General features: G+C 37.4%; 1 protein-coding gene across 1 annotated transcript in view; it reads right to left on the bottom strand.

Moving 5' to 3' along the window:
* Positions 1-23,468, bottom strand: part of LOC140227100 (uncharacterized) — a 46,175-nt gene that overhangs the window by 8,178 nt on the left and 14,529 nt on the right. The window contains exons 7-19 of the mRNA XM_072307528.1: positions 22,017-22,222; positions 20,910-21,141; positions 20,177-20,443; positions 19,081-19,121; positions 18,512-18,652; positions 14,977-15,024; positions 14,228-14,363; positions 12,491-12,601; positions 11,905-11,977; positions 11,299-11,410; positions 10,281-10,333; positions 8,685-8,805; positions 7,394-7,497 (exon numbers count right to left, since the gene is read on the bottom strand). Of these exons, the coding sequence (XP_072163629.1) occupies positions 7,394-7,497; positions 8,685-8,805; positions 10,281-10,333; positions 11,299-11,410; positions 11,905-11,977; positions 12,491-12,601; positions 14,228-14,363; positions 14,977-15,024; positions 18,512-18,652; positions 19,081-19,121; positions 20,177-20,443; positions 20,910-21,141; positions 22,017-22,222 (1,645 nt within the window). The remainder of the gene's footprint in view (positions 1-7,393; positions 7,498-8,684; positions 8,806-10,280; positions 10,334-11,298; positions 11,411-11,904; positions 11,978-12,490; positions 12,602-14,227; positions 14,364-14,976; positions 15,025-18,511; positions 18,653-19,080; positions 19,122-20,176; positions 20,444-20,909; positions 21,142-22,016; positions 22,223-23,468) is intronic.

Genomic DNA, 23,468 nt, shown 5'->3' with positions numbered 1-23,468 from the left:
TACACTTCTTTAAAGATTTCTAATTATCTCGCAAAAGTTAAAGGGATGGTACAGTATTGGTGGATATGAGAATTGGGCTTTTAACTTTTTGCGAGAAACCAAGAAAACACTTATAAAATAGTACAGAGCTAACCATTTTAAGAGGAATTCAAAGTTTATTTGATGAAAATCGGATTTGGAATGGCTGAGACATCCAAAAACAAAGAAAAATTGATCGTAATAAAGTATGGGTCCCACACGTATTAGAATCGCTCTGTTTTGGATATCTCAGCCATTTCAAAACCAATTTTCATCAAATAAAAGTTGAATTCCTCATGGAATTACATGCTCTTTCATATATTTCTCACAAGAAGTTTCTCATTATCTCACCAAAAAATTTTAGAAACCTGAAATTAGGTCTCAACCAAAACTGGGTTACGCCATTTCCTGACCCACTTTATCTGACACACTCTTTCTGACACACTTTTTTTGCCATTCACTTTGTACACGGGGCAGTTTTCATGAGACGGCGTCTGTTATTGGCTACTGTGCTAATGAATATTCAAGACTATGGTATGGCTTGTCGAACGTCGCGCTCAAGGCCGGCCAATAAGAGGCGGCCAGGAGCTGGTGAGCTGGAGGCGCGCGGCAATTTCTAACCTCATCCACGTGTAGGCCTTGCTACTACGTGGGCTTCCAGTACCTTTTTTTTTTTTTCAGCTGCTTAACCCATCCACGTACGGGCCTCTGTGTACTAGTAAGGCCAAAAAAAAAAAAAAATGGTTTGTTTGCCCTTCGCGACCGACCGAAAATCACGGAAATTTCGGGTCGCGTTTTTTTTTTTTTTTTTTTTTTTTTTGCTCTTTCAAGTTTATTTTTTTCCACAAATTTCACCTTCTACAAATTTGTGAATGGTTTTAAACCCAAAATTATCCATTTTAAGCTAGAGAAAGAATAAAAAAAAGTCTAAAAATGTTTGTGTTTTTTTTCATCTCATCGACCCGTCGTAATTGTGTTCGGGCCGCGCGGGTCCACAGGCTACGTTTTACAGCATGCATTGCATGCTACAATGTAGCAACCTTTTTGGCTCACATGCGTGCACGCGCACGAAATCCAATCAATGCATGTATATCATGCACTTAGTACAGGTCTGCACACTGGCGACTATAGTCGCGCTAGCTTGCGCATTGGCGCTGCTCACGCACTGCCATGCCATGCAATACATGCAAAGCATGTACAGTGTAACTGCTTTTCGTTTGCTTGCGATCGGCGGTCATGCCAGACAAGTTCTAAGCGCACGCATTTCTGGGTCATTTTACTCACGATCCGATCCCGGCTTCGCAGCAGCGTGGCAGTTGACATGTTAGAATTAATTTACTTGTGTCGATTTTTAGAAAAGTAAAAACATATTCGATATTCAGCGATAGAGTAAATGGATCTGATTGCGTTCAGTTTCATTTTACACAGTCATTTCACAAATGAATATTTTCATTCGTTCAGAATGATCTCACAATGAAGATAGGGGCAAAAAGGATCACGAAATCGGCCCTTCCGTGTACTTTTTAGGAACGCATGCACAAAATGTGAAGAGATAATACTAGGGAGAAAAAAAAAATCATGAAATCATCGCAGTCCCGCTTACATATTTGAGGTAGAAATCGTCCCAAAAAGGATCATGAATTCGGCCGGCCGCGTCGTACACCTTTCAAAAGCTCATGTACGAAATGCGAAGAGATTATAGAGGAGAAAAAAATAAATAAAGGACACATTTGGTACGTGCATCATAAAAGATTACAGCCGAATAAAAATTCATGAAATCAACGCAATCCCGTTGAAATTTGAGGAAACAATAGGCGCAAAAAGGATCTTGAATTCAGTCCTGCATGCCGTGTTGGTTATCAAAACGCATGCACAAATGGGGCGAGATTATCGGGAGAAAAATAAAAAACACATTTTCACCCTTCTGGTGCGTGCATTACAAAAGATTACATCCGAAGTAATCAATGAAATCGCCACAAACCCGCTGATATTTGAGGTAGAAATAGGCGCAAAAAGGAACGTGAATTCGGCCGTGTCGTATACCTTTTAAGAACGCATGTACGAAATGGGAAGAGATTAGCGGGAGAAAAAAAAAAGGACACATTTTCATCCCCTTTTGGCGCTTGCATCATATAGATTACAGCCGAGTAGTAATTCATGAAAATTTCGCAATCCCGTTAAAATTTGACTAAACAATAATAGGCGCAAAAAGAATCTCGAATTCGGCCCAGCATGCAGTGTATAGTTTTGAAAACGCATGCACAAATGCGAAGAGATTATCGGGAGAAAAATAAAGAACGCATTTTCAACCCTTCTGGTGCATGTATCACAAAAGATTACAGCCGAAATAATTAACGAAATATCGCAATCCCGCTGATATTTGATGTAGAAATAGGCGCTAAAAGGATCGTAAATTCGGCCGTGACGTATACGCATGTACGAAATGCGAAGAGATTATAGGGAGAAAAATACAGGACACATTTTCAACCCCTTTTGGCCCGTGCATCATAAAGATTACAGCCGAATAATAATTCATAAAATCATCGCAATCCCATTGAAGTTTGAGGAAACAATAGGCGCAAAAAGAATCATGATTTTTGGCCGTGTCGTATATCTTTTAAGAACGCATTTACGGAATGCGAAGAGATTATGGGGAGAAAAATAAAGAACGCATTTTCAACCATTCTAGCTGGTGCGTGCATCACAAAAGATTACATCCGAAGTGATTTACTAGTATGAAATCGTCACAATCCCGCTGACATTTGAGGTAGAAATAGGCGCAAAAAAGTATCATGAATTCGGCCGTGTGGTACATCTTTTAAGAACGCACTTACGAAATTCGAAGAGTTTATCGGGAAAAAATAAAGGACGCATTTTCAACCCCTTTTGGCGCGTGCTTCGTAAAATATTACAGCCGAAGTAATTTATGAAATCGTCACAATCCCGCTAATATTTGAGGTGGAAATGGGCGCAAAAAGGATTGCGAATTCGGCCCTGCATGTCGTGTACCTTTCAAGAACGCATGCACAAATGCGAAGAGATTATCGGGAGTAAAATAAAGAACCCCTTGTATCGCGTGCATCAGAAAATATCACAACTAAAATAATTCATTAAATCATCGCAATCCAACTGACCACCAAGAGCAGGTTACGCAGCAAGTTCGTGCGCCGATGTTTAGAAAAAGTCGCAAACGCATTTGATACAATCTGATTTTGTTCATTATCATTTTACACTAATTCACAAACAAACATTCTAATTTTTTCCTGTCTTTATTTTTGAATTTCTTGTGCAATAAATAATGCAAGTTTAAAAGAAATATTAATCTGTAAAATGTACATGGGGGGGGGGGGGGTACATCCATAAAAAAAACAAGAAATAAGTTTGCAAGTCATTTAATGTTTTTTAAAATGTTGTCGTTGTTGACCGGTAAATTTTCTGTTCGGACCTGTAAAAAATGGTAAAACGGGGCATTTACCGGTCCGACAGAGACAGGTCGGACCGGCAGAAAAAATGGGTTAGTGTGCAGCCCTTCACAAGATGGCTACTTTTGCAGCATCCGTTACCAGCTGTCATGGCACCAAAATCTCACTGGAAGGTACTTTTTTTGGAGCTGTTTGCAAAATTTAACAAAAATGAACGTTATAAGTGTTTGTCAGTGAGTGTTTCTGCCTCGCGTACCGGGCCCTATATATAGCAAGACGTAAATTTGAATGAATCTCTTGGAGTTTTGAGTGCATTGACATGGAAAAAAGGGTACCCTGATATAAAAAAAAAAAAACAAAAAAACAAAAAAAACAAAAAAAAAACCCGACCTACCGACCCTCTTGGGTTTTGGCAATTAAGGGCAAACAAGCAATTTTTTTTTTTTTTTGGCCTAATCTTCGTGCCTGCCTAGTAAGTCGGCAGTGAACTTGGGCGCGATCTTCCCTACGGCGCGATCTACACGCGAAGGGTATTCATGCTCCCCCCCCCCTCCCCCCCCCCTCCCTCCCCCCCCCCCCCCCCCCCCGAGATAGCTCTGGAACATTCCATTCAATGACGGGGGTTTTATTTTGCAATGTTATCAAATAACTCTCATGTAAGCAAATTCTTGCCATAGCTAATCTATTTCAGAATAAAATCGTAATCCATCTATGATTAGATAACCTAATTCAAATTGGCAGAGACATAGAAAAATATTTGTTTTACAATCGTGATACGTTCAACTACTCATCTGTGCTGAAATCCGCATGTCTGCTCCACACATGTTATCGCTATCGCTCAAACTTCGATCGCGGTGCCGGTGGCTTGTGTGTGTTTACAACATGTGTGCATATGGAGGAAGCATGGGGCTGAAAAAACAGTACCACGTGGTGAGGTAAAAAACAAATCGGACGTAAGAAGTCGTACATTCGAGAGCTAAACAGACAAATAGCGAAAACAAAGTCCACTGAAAAGGTCTTGACACTGTAATGTATGTTCCAAATTCATGTCTGGCTTAGTTTCGAGAGAATTTTCTACACTTGTAAAGGTTTTCTTTGCAAGAGATCAGGAGTGAGATCGGTGAAGTAGCTAAACATGTACTCTATGTGACTGTTGGTGACTGTTGCATGCATGCTTGCACGTGGCTGGGAGAGTGCGGCAAGAACGCTAGGAATGCACCACCAGCACGTACGGTGGGCTGCAAATTCTTGGGGCAAAATTAGACTTCATTGTTCAGCCCGTCTAGTATTTATATATTCATAATAATTCTAATTCTTCATGAAATCACGATAAAAATTCTTCATATTTATATTCATAATACATTTAAGAAGCGTAATATGAAATATTTTGACCTTTTTTTTGAAATCCAAAGAAAAAAAAAATGTTTTGAATAAAACATTGATAATAAATAATAGTTCTTGACTCAAGTCTAAACTTCGTGCGTCTTCTTCCAGTTACCCCGCAGTTGCCCATGGATACGACGCATAAATAATCAGCTGTTTGCTGAATCATTCCTACCCTACTGCCTCTGTTCAAATTGAGAGCGATTGTGATTTTATCGGTGGCATTTATAGTTTCATGACCTAATCCAATAAAACTAGACAAATTTAAACATCAAATGTTGTGACAGTTTTTGTCAGAATTTCCTATCAATATCACTTGTTGCCACGATAGTTTTGAGATTTCACTAGCTTCATTATCGAAGCTGTTCTGAGGCTGTTGGACATTTGAAAGAACTGCTTTGTAAGAAATCACCTTTTATTTATTATCTATTTTCACACACAAGAATTTTGATGACTTACATAATCTTTTAAAACTATTCTAATGTCATAATATTTCATGATGGTATGTGTTCTGTCTTTACATGGCAAGATGGGATTTTTTTTTTCTTCCGTCCAGGGTCAAAGAAGGAAGTGACAGGAAGGAAACCAACACGATAGGAAGGAAATGAAAAGGATAGAATGAAACACCTGCTCAGCGGGCTCTTTTTTATTGATTTTTACAATGGTGAATGCAGTACATCAGAATTTAAGTAAATTTACAGTTCTAAATAATTTATCATTTGAAAAATGAGCAAAGAAAATGGGATATAATCGAGTTCTTAAAATGAAAACTAAATTAGCATCGCCATTTAGATCTAATATTTACTAAAGAATAGCCCTGAGGCAACCTTATTTTCAAGCTTTTGGTTGAGTTTCTTTAGAGAAACGAATTTTTGGAGCACTAACCCAAGTGAACAACCAAAAGGTTAAAAAAAAAAAACTGATTAAATGCAGGTCTCTAGGTCTAGACCACTCCTGTGCATGAGCGAGCAACAGCCCCCGTGGACAGTGTCACTCTCGTCCTTGGCCTAGGCTAGGCTACTCGTGTCGTTCTCGCCATCATCAGTGATCAACGTCATGGTCACACGAAATAAATTGCATCATCAAAAGGGTTCGTATATCACCAGAATCATTATGATCATCATCACTATCATCTCAACCACAGCAAAACCCTGAATATCATTCCCACCATAGTCACTCCCAGCTCACAAAAACACATCAGCATACAGACATCGCAGACTTTGTAGCTAACTACGTTAGACTTTAGATCAATGTTAGTTGTACACAAAATGAAACGGAGGTGGAAAACTAGTAATGAATACACGGAGATCATCAACGATGGCATTTTACCGTAGAAAAAATACACTGAACATCTTGCACCGCAAAAAAAAAAAGAAAAAAAATTGAGGTAAAAAACTACGTTGAGGAAAACTAGGGTGAAAACTGGCTGCTTGGAAGACGAACGATGAAGACACTGTACGGTAAAAATGCACACGGAAACAAACGAGTGGGTACCATGAATGTTCTCGCACACACGTAGATAATCTACATCGTGTTCAATCAAAAAACTCAACAAACACTCGAACAAAAACTCACCTCTAAATTGTTGCAAACGAGATAATCACTTCAAAAAATGGGGGAAAACACTTGTGGTAGTACGATTGTACTCTAAGAATAACAGAGATAAGATGATACGAAAGCAAAAGAGAGAAAAAGAGAGAGAAATGGACAGGAAACCTGCAAAAGTTATGCCACACTCACTGGCACTAAAACGCAATTCAACACACACACGCACACTGGTAATCAGATATCGTCATGGACCCCCTTGAGGAGATCGATATCACGCGTAAGTCAATAGCTAAAAGCCAATCACAAACACAGAATCAGACCGAGTGACTCATTATGAAAAAATTATCGCAAGGCTGATGAATATTCATTAGCACAGTTGCCAATAACAGAGGCCGTCTCATGAAAACTGCCCCGTGTACAAAATGAATGGCAAAAAAAGTGTGTCAGAAAGAGTGTGTCAGATGAAGTGGGTCAGGAAATGGCGTAACCCACCAAAACTATACGATCCCTTTAAAACCCGAATTTCAATTTCATCGAAATCTATACCATCCCTTTAATATATCACGAAGCTCAAAATGTTCAAGGAGTACAATGTCTAACGTTTCTGTGCGGTAAATATCACTAATTTGAACTCTTTCATAATGATGATTATCATCATCCACATTGAAAATGTTTGAAAGCTTTTGACACTCCTCACAATGCACATATTCGACAATGGAGGAAATCAAGAACTTCAACAGGTGTTCAAGAAATCACTGTTATTGTTATTTGGGGAAATACGGCACAAGACTACATTAAATGACGCATATCTTGTTAATAGAACACGCCGATTCTGCTCAGAATTCATTGAACAGATTGTTTGATACTAACATCATTCTCGTTGGGGTATAAATCGTACCTCATGAAATTTTCTAAAACTCACTATTGAGTATGGCGATCTCCCCCAAACCAATATGTTCAATCACATCCCAATGTTAAATCACATCCCAATATCACTGCGACTGAGATAAGATCTGACTTACCGGGACACGCCAAGAACAATAAGTGAAAAGATTAGAGCCAGGATGGATATTCCACAACCAGTATAGGTGATAGCTGTCAGTGCGAACTCGTTGCCTCGGGACAGCTGTGGGGGATACACGTGAAAGTCCAAGGGTGACGTACAGAACAGTAAGTTACGGAGTGATTACTCAACGTTACATTTTGAAGCATTGGACTCCAGTAATAAACTATCATTCTAAAAGATAGAGGGAGATGTACTTAACCTATCAACCTCACAGGCACATATCTGATGTTTAATAGATTGTACCTTTTCACATTTGACGTCACATCATTCTATGGGGAATAATGCGACAGGCAGTATCCACTATATACTTTCCACCAATGCCATAGAGAGCACATCAGTGTCTACATGTCATCGAACACATTTTCTGAGAATTTCAAAGACGTCTATACCATATCTGTCATGTGTGGGAGTAAACTTTCACATACAAAACTATCTATTATCAATGATACGAATGCGGTATCCGAATCAAGCTTTATTTGATTTGGTTTGATTTCTTTCCACATTCAATGAAATATAAATTGAATATATGTTTCAAAAGCACAAAGACAAATAATAACAAGTACAGTAATAGCATTACACCAAAGATACACGTAAACAATTGAACAGTATACATAATACAGAAACATGTAGTAAGGTTATATATGGTATTTTTTCAATAAATAACAGAGATAATTGAGTGCAGGAGACCATTATCGTGAGCGATTAAGCGTGAAATGGATGGGGCCTCTTCAAACTAATGTTGTGTAATTATAGGTATAGTTTGAAGGGCAACAATTTTTTTTTAATTTTTTTTTAATTTCTTTTAATTTTTTTTTTAGTGGGGAGGGGAGGGTGGCTTGGTTTTTGATAAACTACTGGTTAAGCAAAGATATAACTGCAGGGTCTACTATTTTATGATTTTGTGTTGAATAATGTTAGAGTAACAGAAATCCTCGAAACGTAACAGTGAAGCAACTGACACTCTAGAGAGACACTTGATTGGATACCGGATATCAGATACACTGTGCTTACCATAAGATATTATTTCATGTAAAACACATTGATTTCAAAACCAATTTGGTCCTACGTTTTTCCCTCCCTTTCCTTTTGTCTTTGAGTGCCTTTTAGCGTTTTACGCTGCTTCCCAAAGACCTAGGTCATGCCCAAGCTATTTAGGCTTAACTCATTCCATCACTAAATTCTGAAAGTCTCATAGACTTAATACACAGGTCTCCAGGTTCCCGTTTGGAATGGTTTAACTGACTCACCGACAGGTCAGTGACTGTCATTAAAACGGCGAAGCTAGTCATGTGATTGCAAGAACAAAAACTCTGCTGGTCGTCGCTTGATGCCATGATCCGCGTACACCCTTCGGTAGAGAATTCCTCCCTGATCCGGATAAAGATTAAGACTCAAGCGTTGGATTATGTATGCCTACGTTTTGTGAAATAAAAAGTGACGTCAGTCCCATTCCCTATTTCGATGATTATAATTCATTCATCATCTTCAGTGAGATCCTCCCCCATAAAGTGAAACACTTCTACATCAGAATGCATTTGTATTTCACACCTGGTTGAAAATCTACAGACACACTAAAGTTGAAAAGAAACACTGGACGCCTTGACTTTACAGTTTGGATTGAGACACACCGTTAGCACCGAGGACTTTTTCGAAATCTCTTAAATCAGTCGCCAACACAGCAATGACAAATTCTACATTGATTCAGCATTTTGTTGTATGACGTGCGATAAAAGTAACATCTCCTCGTTAATCCAATCCCAAGCACGAAATGTAAGTTTATTTGTAGCCTATTATGTAAAACCCTCTTGCCAAGGTTATAAGGTTAGTTAGTCAAAGCAACGGGATCAGAGGGTCGTCATGGAAACCAGGGGCAATCCAGCCATAGCTAGGCGGAGAGAGACAATATCTTACAAGTTTCTCATGCATTCACCGCACAATGGGAAGAATTGATGATAGTTCAAAGGTTTTATTAGAAACAGTACAGAGGTTTTAACTCGACTTTCTTTTTTGTCACGACAACCAGTGGGATATGAGTTCGCATGTTGTTTTGTATACAACAACTTTTAGGACTTTTTAGGAAGGAAAGAGCTTAAAGGTGCTGGATCATTGCCCAATGATTTTGAACTCAATTCTATTTGTGTTTGTGTGTGTCTCTGTGTGTGTGTGTGTGTGTGTGTGTGTGTGTACAAAGCAAGGAAGTTTTTGGAAGTGATGACATAACTCAAAACCCATACATTTTGTTTTTCCCGAGTTGGCTATATCGAAATCAAGCAAGTGGCGGTCCCCTGTATTCTGTAACTATTAATTCTGCGAGACCAATCACACCCGACAAGAACTATTTTGGTTTATTGTAATAATATTGGTTCTTTTGATACATTGTACTCGGTCATATACCCAGTGAAATGTAATGAAGTATCATGCTGTCCAGAATATGTGTATGTGTGTGTGTTTGTGTGTGTAAAAAATCTAGGAACAATAACGAACAAAATAAACACAAACATCATTGCCTCTTCAAGTTTTCCTGTATTCAGCGAAAACATGTGAAACTTTGAAATTCCGTTACTTTCTTATCTTATATCCGAATGTGATAATTCTACCCCGATTTTATCAAAGCAATCTTGAGCATTGAGTAGAACATTGCACTTCAGCAAATATATGTTATACATATAATTGGTTGAAAGCCACACGTCTCCACCATTGGGGTGATGGGGTGATGTTAGAAATGTTCTAAGATTTTACAATAAAGATTCGCGTGAACTTAACAAAAATAAAATCGATAAAGGTATCAATATGTTGAAGCCAGACAGATTTGGAATCAAATGAAAACTTGACTCCAGTCTTACCGAGATGGTATGAAGTAGGAACAGGTAAAATCACCGTTCTCTGGTCTAGTCACCTGCCAAATACATAAAACACAGTGTAGTATGGTCTAAGAAATTAATCTAGTTATTATAGTATCACACTTTTCTGCATCAGCCAGACGAGAGAATAAGAGTTCACTTCATAATGACCCATGCATGCAACACCAGCGAGGTTGTTATAGATATGAACCTCCTGGTTCATATTTGGCTGATATATATATATATAATTCAGATTCTCAAGGATCACTCCTCTCCTGAGAGAGTTAAAATGACTTCCAATTTCCAACTGAATATCATTTAAGATCTTGCTCATTGTATTACACGAGGCACTTATTGGCAAGACCCCTTGTATTATAGAAACATTACTACCCAATCTCATGAACATGATACCCATAAGTAACCTGCATCGTTCTATATACTCCTATATTACTGGTATAAGAATTTTTTATTTGCTAAAACTTGTAAACTTGTATCCCGAAGAAAAACAAATAATTGCAATTACATATACATAACTCAAACATTAAAACTGTCAAACATGATCCGCAGACGAAATAACGGTTTAGATGATGACATTGATCACACGGATACTTCTAGAATGATCTAAAACAACAACAACCACCACAACAGCAATAGCTCTGCATGCTTACACCTGCGCATACAGACTGACACGACCAGACGTCCACATAAGCTTAGTACACAAATATACAATCGCAATGTGATTATTCACAAGCAATATGTAAATATTTTGCGCAAATTACCTCGTTACATTCTAAATTAATAAATAGATATTACTACATACGTAAACATACTTAGCAAAACACCTCAAAAAGAATAAGAAAGTACTCATCTCGGAAGGTAACCCAGTCTTTTCTTAATTTTTTTCCCCAATATTTAGTGGAAAAGTTTTACCTGCATTCATGACCTACGTATCATGAATTTCCGGAATAGAATGATGTAGACAAACGATAAAGGAGCCAATATGATTCAACTGATGTCTTACTTCTGCGCTATGCTGGAGTGTAAATGTTATATTCTCTTTCAGGAATGCAGTGTTAATTCCCTTGGATTCAACGCTAAGAATAGACGAGGAGATGTTCACATCCGTAGTTTCTCTGCAAAATGAAAAGAAAGAGAATTTCGTGTCGAACACATTTTGACTTAAGCGACTTGGACTTACGTTTACTGTAGTAATCTTTGTGCTTATTGCTGCCGATTTATGTAAAGAAGTTGTTTGATTTGTTGAATGGATATTAACGCAGTTTGTCTGTCCTACATTAGAATAGATCATCATGGTAGGCCTACTCCACACAAGAATTTGCATTTCCATGCTAGATTCTTATCAGAAACAGATCAGCAGCTGTTGGACAGATACTCAGAATCGGCTGTAATAATGCATCTTGCAAACATGTGTATTAACCGTTTCTTTCCATCAGGTTGCAATGGGCAGCATGTCTTGAAATGAAATATTTGATAAAAGCGTAATTAAAATTTATACGAGACACTAGACCCATAGAACATCAAGATTGCTACATCAAGTACAGTCAAAGTTCTGGTTACAGTGGGTATAGTCTTGAAGGACTCGAAACAAGGGAAAACTAATACTAACCCATCAACATTCAGGATATTTGGTATGATAGAGACCACAGCACCCTTCAAAATCGCAACGATGATACGTGATCCTGTCGCGATACCCAAAATATGAAAATGGCGGAAAATCGGATGATGATTCCAAAGTAACACATCGAAAGACGGAAACATTATATACCATGTACGATATTGGATATTAGCCACCGATTCACAAGCTCACTGCCCCTAAATAACTTTTATGACGTAATCTGGTTTAAGTCGTTTAAAACGAATCAAGAGTATACTCTGGCAGATGTATACATCAGAAATGCACATTTATGTTATAGTAAAGCCAGCTCGTACAGAGAGCACTCCGAAGATGACTTTTCGTAAAAGTCGTTTAGGTCGATTAGTGTTTGGTCACACGTATTACGGCGTATATCATCCTCTCTGGTTCGTGATAATGATTTGTACAAATTAGCCGTCGACTTCACAAGCTGCACTTGATTTTTCCACGTTTAAGAAAAGCAAATGAAGAGAGAGTGCCTGGTAAGCAAACTTTCTAATGTTTTGCTGCGACGCATGTGAGAGTGTTGTAGCCATTAGTAGTGTGTAACCATGGTTACCCTCTTCAAGGTTCTCCGATGGGATGGAAACCAGGGAGGAGCCTTCGGTGTCAGTGGTCCTTGATCGATAGACGAAGTCGCTGTTTTCGTCTGTTGAAGCTGCGTGAAGTTCTACGAAAGTGAGAGCGAATATTGACTTAATTATCCAGTCAGTCCGCAGCACGTATGCTAATGAGCCGATCCGGCAAGATTTATTCAGCACTCTCGTTGACGATCTTTGCGTTCGAAAGGTGTCTCGTCGTGCGAGATTTTGCGAGACTTTGATAGGGCTATGGTTTTCACAGTGTAGCGACTTGTACATACATTTGTCATGACTACAAGTCACGGTAAATTGTTCTCCAGACTTTGATCTTTATTTTGATACTAAATTTGCGTATAACATCGGATCTTATCATGACTATATAATCAGTTGAATTTGCGTAAATTGTACCTGCTTTTCACGGAAGATTTTGTCGTCTAAAGTTCTTTTTTGGTTCCTGACCGGATTAAGAAACTGTTGTTTCTGATTTTGGCTTTTTCGTAGAGAAGAAACTTAGATGCTCATCATATATTGGAGTCAAGGAGACGCAAGCCTGATTTATACTAGTTTTTCCGTTTTGAAATGTCTGTAAAATTCACTCCTAAGCCGGAAGTATGCTCCACACAAAGTGTACAGTGGCGCGAAAGAGCTCTCTCATTGGACAGTGCTTGCATTCAGCGCTTGAACTACACCCGTGCCAAGAAACCGCAAGTGGCATGAAACCGTTATGTAGCAGCGTATAATGACGTATGCAAGCGCTGAATGCAAGCGCTGTCCAATGAGAGAGCTTACTCTTGAGATTTGAGATACGGTTTCAAGCTGATCAGCACTGACATCGATGTATATTTTACTGGTTCCTGACCGGATTAAGCAACAAATTGTCAAGATATTTACATGGATACAAAGATTAGGAGATGGACTACCAAATAAAGCATTTTCATCGAGACGCAAGGTGAATCTGGTAGTTTTTGAACGTCTTGAACGTGTACTGCACGAATTACTTTTTTAATCAATTTTCAAGCTCAAATTACGCTATGATATTTTTCATTTACAATAATTTGAGTAACATGTGACAATAGTTTACATATTTTCCTTGAATTTGATACCAAATTTGTGAACATAAGGTGTATTTTTGTTGCCGAAAGACCAAGGACAAAATCCCCGTACGCAGCTTATTACGTATGCAAGCCTAGAGCGGGCTGCTTGCATACGAGTTGAATAAATACGAGCGAATTATCGGGTGCTGCGGACTGACTGTATCAGAAGACTAAAACTGGTTTATACATACAACCAATTTACAGAAACGTTCAGACAGTAAGAGTGCTTAATATGTGAAATGAAACTAGTCGTACTTGAAACACGTGTATATAAATTGCTGGTGATTGTGAACAGTATAACGGTAATTTATCAAAGAAAACTAAATCTTTTGATACACATCGCTCTTTTAATCTAAGATAAGATAAGGGTCAGCGATTTTCGGAATCACACGTTTTATCTTCTTGGTGACAAAAATTGAAAATCGCCTCTTCCAGCAACCAACATGACGAAATATGAGTACCATCTAATGATTCTGAATGGCGAGAAATTTCGTTGTGATTGAGAATTGATTATCACTCACAGAAAGTGTCGATCTGGGAATCTGTGTGAATTTTCACCAGTATCTGATTGTTTGATACCATTGTTGATTGTGAGAGTATTAAGCTTGCCATGTTGCTTACCAATGTACTCTGCAGTGAAAGTTCCTTCAAGCGACTCGTCATCCAAGAGGGCACTTTGTAGAAACCCGACCGACTCCAAGATCTCTACTCCAACCTGAGTAAAATCCACCTCATCATCATCTGACTCGACTACAGCCTAACAAGGGAATGACCAAAAACAAACAAACAAACAAACAAACAAACAAAAAACCTCGCGATCACTTTTGTTATAATTGTTGAGATCACGCATGGAGTTTAATGTTGTCAAAATATCATGCAACTGTAAGAATAAGAAGTGTCACAACGTTTTGATTTTCATGTCACTTGGTCAATGTGCAATGCCACAATGATATCATCAGTACTCAAAACTATGCCAGACTAGTCTCAAATACTCTTCGGAAGTATTCGTTCTCAAACAATAAATAAGAGTACTTGGTGAATAATACTTAATACATGGGACGTGTTTTTTTCATAATATGTTTACTAGGTGTCATTCTTCCCAGGGACCAGTGTGAAAGTATCTATTCTGAAAGTTTGTTATGGACATGAATGTAAATTGCCTAAGTCGAAAACGTTACGACAAATAAAAAAAAAGACATACAAACAGAAGGATTTTTGCAGTCTACAAGAACCTACAAACGTTATCAAATGCAAAACCTAATCACCATCATACATCATCACGATATGGTAGGCACCTAAGTCATCCATAACCTGATTGCACTTTGTTTACATTTTATCCCTCTGTCGTTTTAAACCAATGCATGCCTCACCCTCTTGGCTGCGAGGTTGGCGACGGATGACACCATGTCCAAAGTACTCTGTATCAAGTAGATTGATGAAACATGCATGTCTTTCATTGGATCAGACACCTTTTCAAACTGTACTGATTTAAGTTCAAAATACAGGTAGACACACATAGTTGCGTTGGCTTCTGGGTTACACATAATTGATACAGACCCACACTGAAAACAGTTCCCTGAAGATTATGGGGATATATAAATCAGGGTAATTATAGTCTGTAAAGCACATTGACATACTTAACAAGTGTGAAATACGTTCTTTAAAAGCTATTAACATCAGTTTTATTATTATCATTATTTTTACTATTGCAATTATTATCATGATTATTATTATTATTTTTACTATTATTATCATTATCATCATTATTACTGTAATTATTATTGTCATTATCATTATTATTAGGGCCTATTATTATTATATTAGCTTGCTTTCTTGTAGGTTCCGTCATACTTCTTTTTGTTCAACCCCATTTCCATTTCCATTTCGACCAGTTATCATTACAATAATAATGTGTATTGTTGTGTTATTACCATGTATATTGTTTGTTCTTGCACATTGTTCATAAGGTAAAAGAATTTGTACTAATATTTCTCATGTAATAGAGAAGTATGAAAATAAATGAATTGAATTGAATTATTGTTATTATTATTATTATCATTACTGTTATTATTATTATTATTATTATTATTATTATTATTATTATTATTATTATTATTATTATCATTATTATTATTACACTAAGTCTCAGATAGGAAAACCCCTTTTTATACCACATCTGGCAGTCTGGAACATGGAAACAAGCTGTGTACTGACAGAAAAGAAAAGAAACAAACTGAGGAATTGTGCACTTTTAAGATGAATAGTTTTCTTTAGAAAGATGATGGATCTACTTTTCCAGATAAAGCAACCTCACAATGTCCATAAATTGATCTGGTAGTTGGTCCAGAGGGTGTATCAAAACAGTAAAGAGATCTGAATATCAACAAGTCAAGTGGTCCAGATGAGATCCAAGCCAAAATGTTGTATGACTGTGCAGTAGATCTCACACCAGCTCTTACACACATCTTTCAACGGTGAATGCTGCTGTAAGCCTTCTTACAAGCACCAAGAAGTTTGACCATAATTGTATCAGATTCTCACCAATACGTCGTGAGCTACATTGGCTGCCTGTGCAACGCAGAGTACAGTATAAGAACTTACTGCTTACTTATACTATAAGTAAGCAGTAAGTTCTTATACTGTACTCTGCGTTGCACAGGCAGCCAATGTAGCTCACGACGTATTGGTGAGAATCTGATACAATTATGGTCAAACTTCTTGGTGCTTGTAAGAAGGCTTACAGCAGCATTCACCGTTGAAAGATGTTATAAGTTATAGGGCTCACACCTGTAGGTGTCCTGAAAGGATATTTTTTAATATCTCACTTGTTCAGGTTAGTGAAGATGAAATACCTCATTTCTCCCAGCTATTTCACAGAATTTTTGAATTTTGAATTTTAACACACGTCTCTCTGGGGAATTGTTTACCCGTGTGAGCCCTATAGAGAATGCACGCAATGCACACAAGTCAATGGGAAGTATTCATCCCATACAAGTTCTGCCGGTGTACGTTGATCTATTCTGTCAAATCTCTCCCTCCCTCCCCCCCCCCTTCCCCCTCTCCTTCCCCTACCCCCCCAGCTCTACTTAACTACAATTTGCTTTCTTATTATGTTCTTGTGGTACTAGATCTTAGTACATAGTATAGTCATCAGTGTCACACAACTTTGAATGATTGTTGTATTTTAATGTATTTCTTTGTTTTGGCTACCACTGAAACAGTTAAAAATATATGAGGTTAATTTGTTTGATAAATCAAAGTAAGTGTACAGTACTTTGTAGGCAATAAGGTGATGATGACAACCCCTTAATAAAGGATAACTACCTGCATCTATATATTCATCTTATGAAGAACTGATCAACACTGCAAGATTTATTTTTGAAAAAAAAAACAACCCAAAACCCAAAGGGTATCATTTTCAAAAGTATCCCTTTGAGAAGCTTTACAACCCTTCAATCTGCAATTTCTCATATGATGTAAGGGCAAATATCATCAAAAACACATTTATGATGTTGAAAACTCAATTGAGAAATATGACCTCTACTTTAGGGTTCACACCTGATAATAAAATGGAATGTCCCAGACCCCTTCACAAATTCGTACGAAAGATACCAAAATAAATGAAGAAAAAATTAATTAAAAATCAATAATGCAGTTTGGCAAAAAACTGAATAGCTACAGAAATTGAGTATGAATTCCTCTACAAACTACATTTTGGTTGGAGGATGAAAGCTTTTCTCATGGGATTTGAAAGGACTATGTTTCATTGGGAGCATGTACAGAAAATAGGTGATATTTTGAGTGAAAAGAACTCGTAGTCTGGCTTTGCGGACCCTTGGACAGAGTTTGAGCCGAAGAACCCGCCTTGGGAATTCAATGGATGAAAGGATATATCTCACTTGTCCAGGTTAGTGAAGATGAAACACCTCATTTCTCCCAGCTATTTTACAGAATTTTTTGAATTTTGAATTTTAACACACGTCTCTATGGGGAATTATTTACTTTGAGCCCTATAAAGCTCTTCATACCATAACTTGTCTCCTGGCTACGTGTCTGCACTTATCAGTGTAAGTCAGCGACGACCAGGACTATACGTTGTACTAGACTGACTCTCCATGTTCCCAATATCTGCCTAAAAATGTATGGGGATAGAGCCTTCTCTTCTGTTGCGCCACGTCTATGGAACTCTACCAGTCCCGCTTCGATTGCGACAGCCTCAATACCTTCAACTCTGAACGGAAGACTTATCTTTTCCAGCAACTTTGTGAATGATGTGTGACAAATTGTTGGAGCTTGGCGCCTTTGAATGTTTCTACAGACAAACGGGGCTATATAAATGCTGTTTCATCATCTTCATCATCATCATCATCATTATCATCATCATCATCATCATTATCATTATCATGATACAACAAACATAAAATCCATCACAAGTTAAAAACATCAATGCCCCTCACCAGTTCTCACCGTCATCTCAATTTCTTCTCATGTATGAACATACTTACCATCAACCAACATAATTATCACCTTATGTATGTTGACTGCTATCTGAATGGCGTTTTTCGTTTTTTTTTTGTTTTGTTTTTTTGTTTTTTTGTTTTTTTACTCACAGCCCATCCGAATTTGGAACATGTTACTGCAGCATATTGTGTTCATGATTACCACTCAGAGGTTTAGAGAGGCGGCCATGCCTAGCATCACAGAGATCACGCCCCCTCCTACTCTGCGAAGTTTATTAGCAGAGAAAACACTTAGCACGATACACATGTAAATAAGTGGAACAAAACCTGGCACATCACCACTACATGGCACTGTGCGAGCCTCTTTAGGATAGCAACAGAGGTCAGAGAGAGAGAGAGAGAGAGAGAGATGTGATCATCAATAGTATCATAATATATGTCTAACCTTGATGGCCGTTTCTTTCTCCTCAGTTGTGTTCATGGATTTGAGGTCAGTTTTGTTGGCAATGTTTGAGATGAAAACGGACAGATGGTGAACATCTCGGTTGGACAAGGTCTCATCATCTTCTAGCTGCTCGAGAATCACCTAAAGTGATGCAAAATGACAGAGATACAGAACGACACGTGACTTGTGTGGTAAATACAAGTAGGGTTTAAACAAATTGTTGAGTAACGAGGAGGAATACCCATTGGAATTAATGTAACAGAGCTACGGATGAAAGCGTAAGAACAACCAAATCTGTAGCTAGCAGAAATACGTGATATTTACATTATTTCTCATTCCTCTACTTTTTATGCTGATAATTGTGCATGCCAACATCGATTTCTTTGTGGTATGGCAGGTTGTACGTCTCTGAACATGTTATATACATCTCTCACGTTGAAAATAAGAAAAACGTATGAGATATCTGGATGAAAGAAGTAATCATCAGGCAAGTTGATTCTTAACTGCATTATCTTTTCAAACATTATGCAATTTGTACCATTTGTCTGATTTAAAGGGTGTACATTTACCTGTGCAGTGACCTCAGTGCAGGGACAGCCTTCCATGGGTACTATACATGAGAAATCGAGATTGCAACGATACAGTGTACAATTAAACGAATATTCTGTCGGAACACATATTACAATCTGCGTTAAACACAGACATCTATCAAAACAGTCAATGAAATATCTAAAAAGAATTCATAGAGAGATGTGCGCTTGAAGACATCTAGAACTGAGGAAAGAAAAGTAAGAGGGCTAATATAACTGAGAGCAAAAGCAAAAAGAATTAGTGGCTGGACACTTGTATTTAAAAAAAACCTCTTTGTTTCTCATACATGTATCTACTGAACAGGATGTATTATTCTGTATATAATATATAGTACATAAACATAATGTATTATTATCATCGTTGTTCATCAACACAAATTGTAAACTTGACTCTATTTGAAATACACACAGCAAAATAGCATGGTCACAAATTCTTCACACTCATCGAGGGTTTTAAGATTCTAAAGTATTGTGTCAGTTTCCAAGAATTAGACAAAAATAATTCAACAAATAAAGTAACATGGTGTCGATCCTGGCTTAAATCTTCGTTAGAAAATATCACATTTTTATGATATGATGATTACTCATTAAAACATACAAAGACATGGATTAAGGTAAACATAACAGTATCCATATATAATGCTATAATATGAATATAACATGCTAATATATATATATATATATATATATATATATATATATATATACATATATATATATATATATATACATATATATATATATGCATGTATATATATATATATATATATATATATATATATATATATATACATATGGAAGTTTGAATGTTGATGAAAATGAGAAAGCGAGGTTTACGATAACACCGTTTGTGTGTCGTCCTTGAAAGGACTGTTGTTTGGCGAAATAAGACCCTAAACATTATGATAAATCCCTACTTATATGGGCATAAGGTTCAGAGAGCTTTCAGAGAAGAATAGGCCGCTCAGGAGATTGATGAAGGGGGTAGAAAGGAAAAATGGAAGACAGAAGAAACTAACGTATGAAAGGATGTAAGGATGATAATGACTGGTATGTGACCATGTACGACTCTCACCGTGATAGGGTTGCACGAGGAGAGGCAGACTGGTGAATGTCTCTGGTACATCAGTTGGCCGATGGTAAAGGGTCATGATCTCTCTCAAGTCCAGCGGTCTCTCCCAAATCGCCACTTCGTCCAGGCCCGTGTCTGGTTCAAGCTTAGAAACCACGTGCAAACCATTGGGTGGCGCCGTCAGACATGACGTAGTGACGTCACAAACAATGTCTGGATCGCTGTTGTCACCATTTAAGTACAAGTTGCATCTCGTCGAGATGAGAGACCCTGGTAAACAACACACATTTTGGAAATCCAAGTGAATGAAACAGAAGTCAACTCATGAAAATGTTTTATTGGACCTAGCTGTAGGCCCTACCAATGGCACATGTGCTTTCGAAACATTTGGCATACTTATGATTCGTGGAAAATATGTCTTGATGATACACGATGAATCAGATGAAAGATTAGATAGATTAACGACAGATGTTTACCTGTGTTTGAAATACCTGTATGATTTTATTTTTCATTGCGTGTTTTCTTGATGACATGCCGTAAGTGTGAAGTTACTATTTATTTGTATATTCATTTATTTATTTATTTATTCGTTTGCTTATTCACAACTGTATTTATTTATTCAATTCAAAACATAGCAAATTTAGGTATGAACCGTTATTGAAGATGAGAAGAAGCTAAAAAAAAAAGAAAAAAAAGAAGAAGAAGAGAGAACATCGAAAGAGTAGGAGAAACGTACCAGCATGATCATGGACGTGTGTTAAAGTGAGAACCACATGATTCCACACCCTATATGTACATCCTGTAACAGGTTGTGACTCCGTCTCAAAGGGGGTGGCAGTGAAGTCTCGATGGTAGAGATGCTCAGGACTACAAGCATTTGTTTCATCACACGTAGAACCACCTAAAAGTTTGATCACTCCATCCCTATTTTTCATATCTGGATCAATTCTCATCCGCGTCATTGCCTCCTGTAAAAAACAAAAACAAACAAACAAACAAACAAACAAAAACGTAATAATTGGTTGGGAGGGGAGCCAGTGACGACCAAACGACGTCTAAAACTTGGTTTGAAGTTGAGAAAAATGTAATTACAATAATGAATATAATAATGAACAAAACTATCATTATTATGAGGGGGCACAAATTCTACAAACTTTATCTTTTCAGTGGGTACCTCCATTTTTAGCTCTTTGCGTATTATCTACTTCACTTTGATTACTTCAGTTTTCATGACAATGTATAAATGTGGTTCCACAATCATTATACTCTTTACTAGGCTTTGCTAGGCTTATCTAACAAAACATAATTTTGCTAATCTTTTTCTCGGTTACCAAAGAAAGTGATATGTATATGTTTTTTGTCGAAAAATGATGTAAAATTTGAATTAAATTGATCCCTTTTATTGTCATTATTAACATTGTTATCATCATCAGCAGCGTCATAATTACTATCTAACAGTACAATTTCCACAAAATTGTAGTCTTAAAATGGAAGATCTGTAACTTTCCAATCAAATTATAACGCAATTATGATTAATGACTGGATAGATGAAACGGCAAATTTTTATTTGTCCTTGGCTTATCGATTCTCTTTTTTATTTGTCCTTGGCTTATCGATTCTCTTGCCCGTTATGGACCATGGGCTTTCAAAGTATAAGGTATTTTAGAGAGAACCTGTTCAAGTCCATACAGCTTGCTTTTAATGAAAAGAGCTATCTTATAATGATATAATTGTAATGATATCACTGATAATAACAGATAAGTATGAGTCTGTACAAACTGTATTAAAATGTATCCATTAAGCTAAGAAACTCTACGAAATCTAGAGAATAAGATATATCCACCAATGTCAGGCAGGTTGCGTCGCCATTCATGATGGTGAGTGAGGTAACTGGTTTGTGGCAAGCTGGCAGGGAGAACCAGAATGATAGTGAGACACCACCGAGGCATGAATAAGGACCACAAAGTGCTAAGGAGTACCAGCCAGGACTGCTGAAGTTGATGGCCACATTTGGTATTCCCGCAGCTACCAAGCCCGAATCAACTGCACCTACACATTATCGATATGAGTGTTATTGATTAGATTTGATGCCCTCACTCTCTCTCCCTCCCTCTCTCTCTCTCTCTCTCTCTCTCTCTCTGTCTCTCTGTCTGTCTGTCTGTCTGTCTCTCTCTCTCTCTCTATTTAGTAGTAGTAGTACTACTAGTGCTGCAGCTGCTGCTGCTACAACTACTACTACTACTACTACTAAAATAATAATTTTTATATCAGGACAAGACACCAACTTTTCTCTGGTGGCCAGAACTAAAAGGAACCATATCAATCCGTGTCAAATTCTAGGGCCACCAAATGATAATCCATCTTGACATTTGATGGTTGACAACAAATTTTTGATTCATTCGTCGGTACGTAATACTAGTCATTTGCGTGCTAGTGATCAATGAACAATAGGGCTATAACCAATAGCACATCACGAGCATATTACATAGACATACATACATTATATCTTGTTTTGAATTTCGGATTACAACATCGAGAGTTGAATCATAAACATAATAATGATAATAATAATAATAATAAAAGGACATTTATATTGCGCAGCTACTATAATGATATACTCTACTGCGCATTACAAAATGACATGCATACAAGAAATTCAAACAGAAAATACACTACTTCAAGAGATGACTTTTTAACCTGGCCTTAAACTCATTAATTGTGACTGCTTGTCTTACAAACAAAGGGAGATTATTCCATAATTTTGGTGCAGCGTACAAAAATGCCCTGTCACCAAGAGTAACTTTTGATTTCCCCGATTGATATTTCAATAATGTTTGATCCCGTGAACTTCGAAGATGATAAAATGTTTGAAATGATGTTTTAAACTCTATAAGTTCCTGTATGTACACTGGTGCTGTACCATGAATGGCTCTATATACAATTAGCAGAGTTTTAAATATGATTCTCTGCTTTACAGGCAGCCAATGTAATGCACGTAGTAATGGACGACAATGAGAAAAACGAGGAGAATTACAAACTAATCTAGCACATGCATTTTGCACCCTTTGTAGTTTACCTAACTGATTATCAGGTAATCCATAAAATAAACTGTTACAATAATCCAATCTGCTTGTGACAAACGCATGGATGATTTTTTCAGTACTTTCCCGTATCGAATGCTTCCGAATATGTGCAATATTAAACATGAGTGTTTCGAAAATATTCTACAGGAGAAAGCTGAAATACTTCGCTGAACAATGATGGCATGAATGGATTTGGAACTTCCACATAAAGC

The sequence above is a fragment of the Diadema setosum genome, chromosome 4 (assembly GCF_964275005.1).
Source record: "Diadema setosum chromosome 4, eeDiaSeto1, whole genome shotgun sequence".
NCBI classification, from domain to species: domain Eukaryota; kingdom Metazoa; phylum Echinodermata; class Echinoidea; order Diadematoida; family Diadematidae; genus Diadema; species Diadema setosum.
Note: the sequence above shows the minus strand (reverse complement) of the source record. Positions and strands in the feature narration are given on the sequence as shown.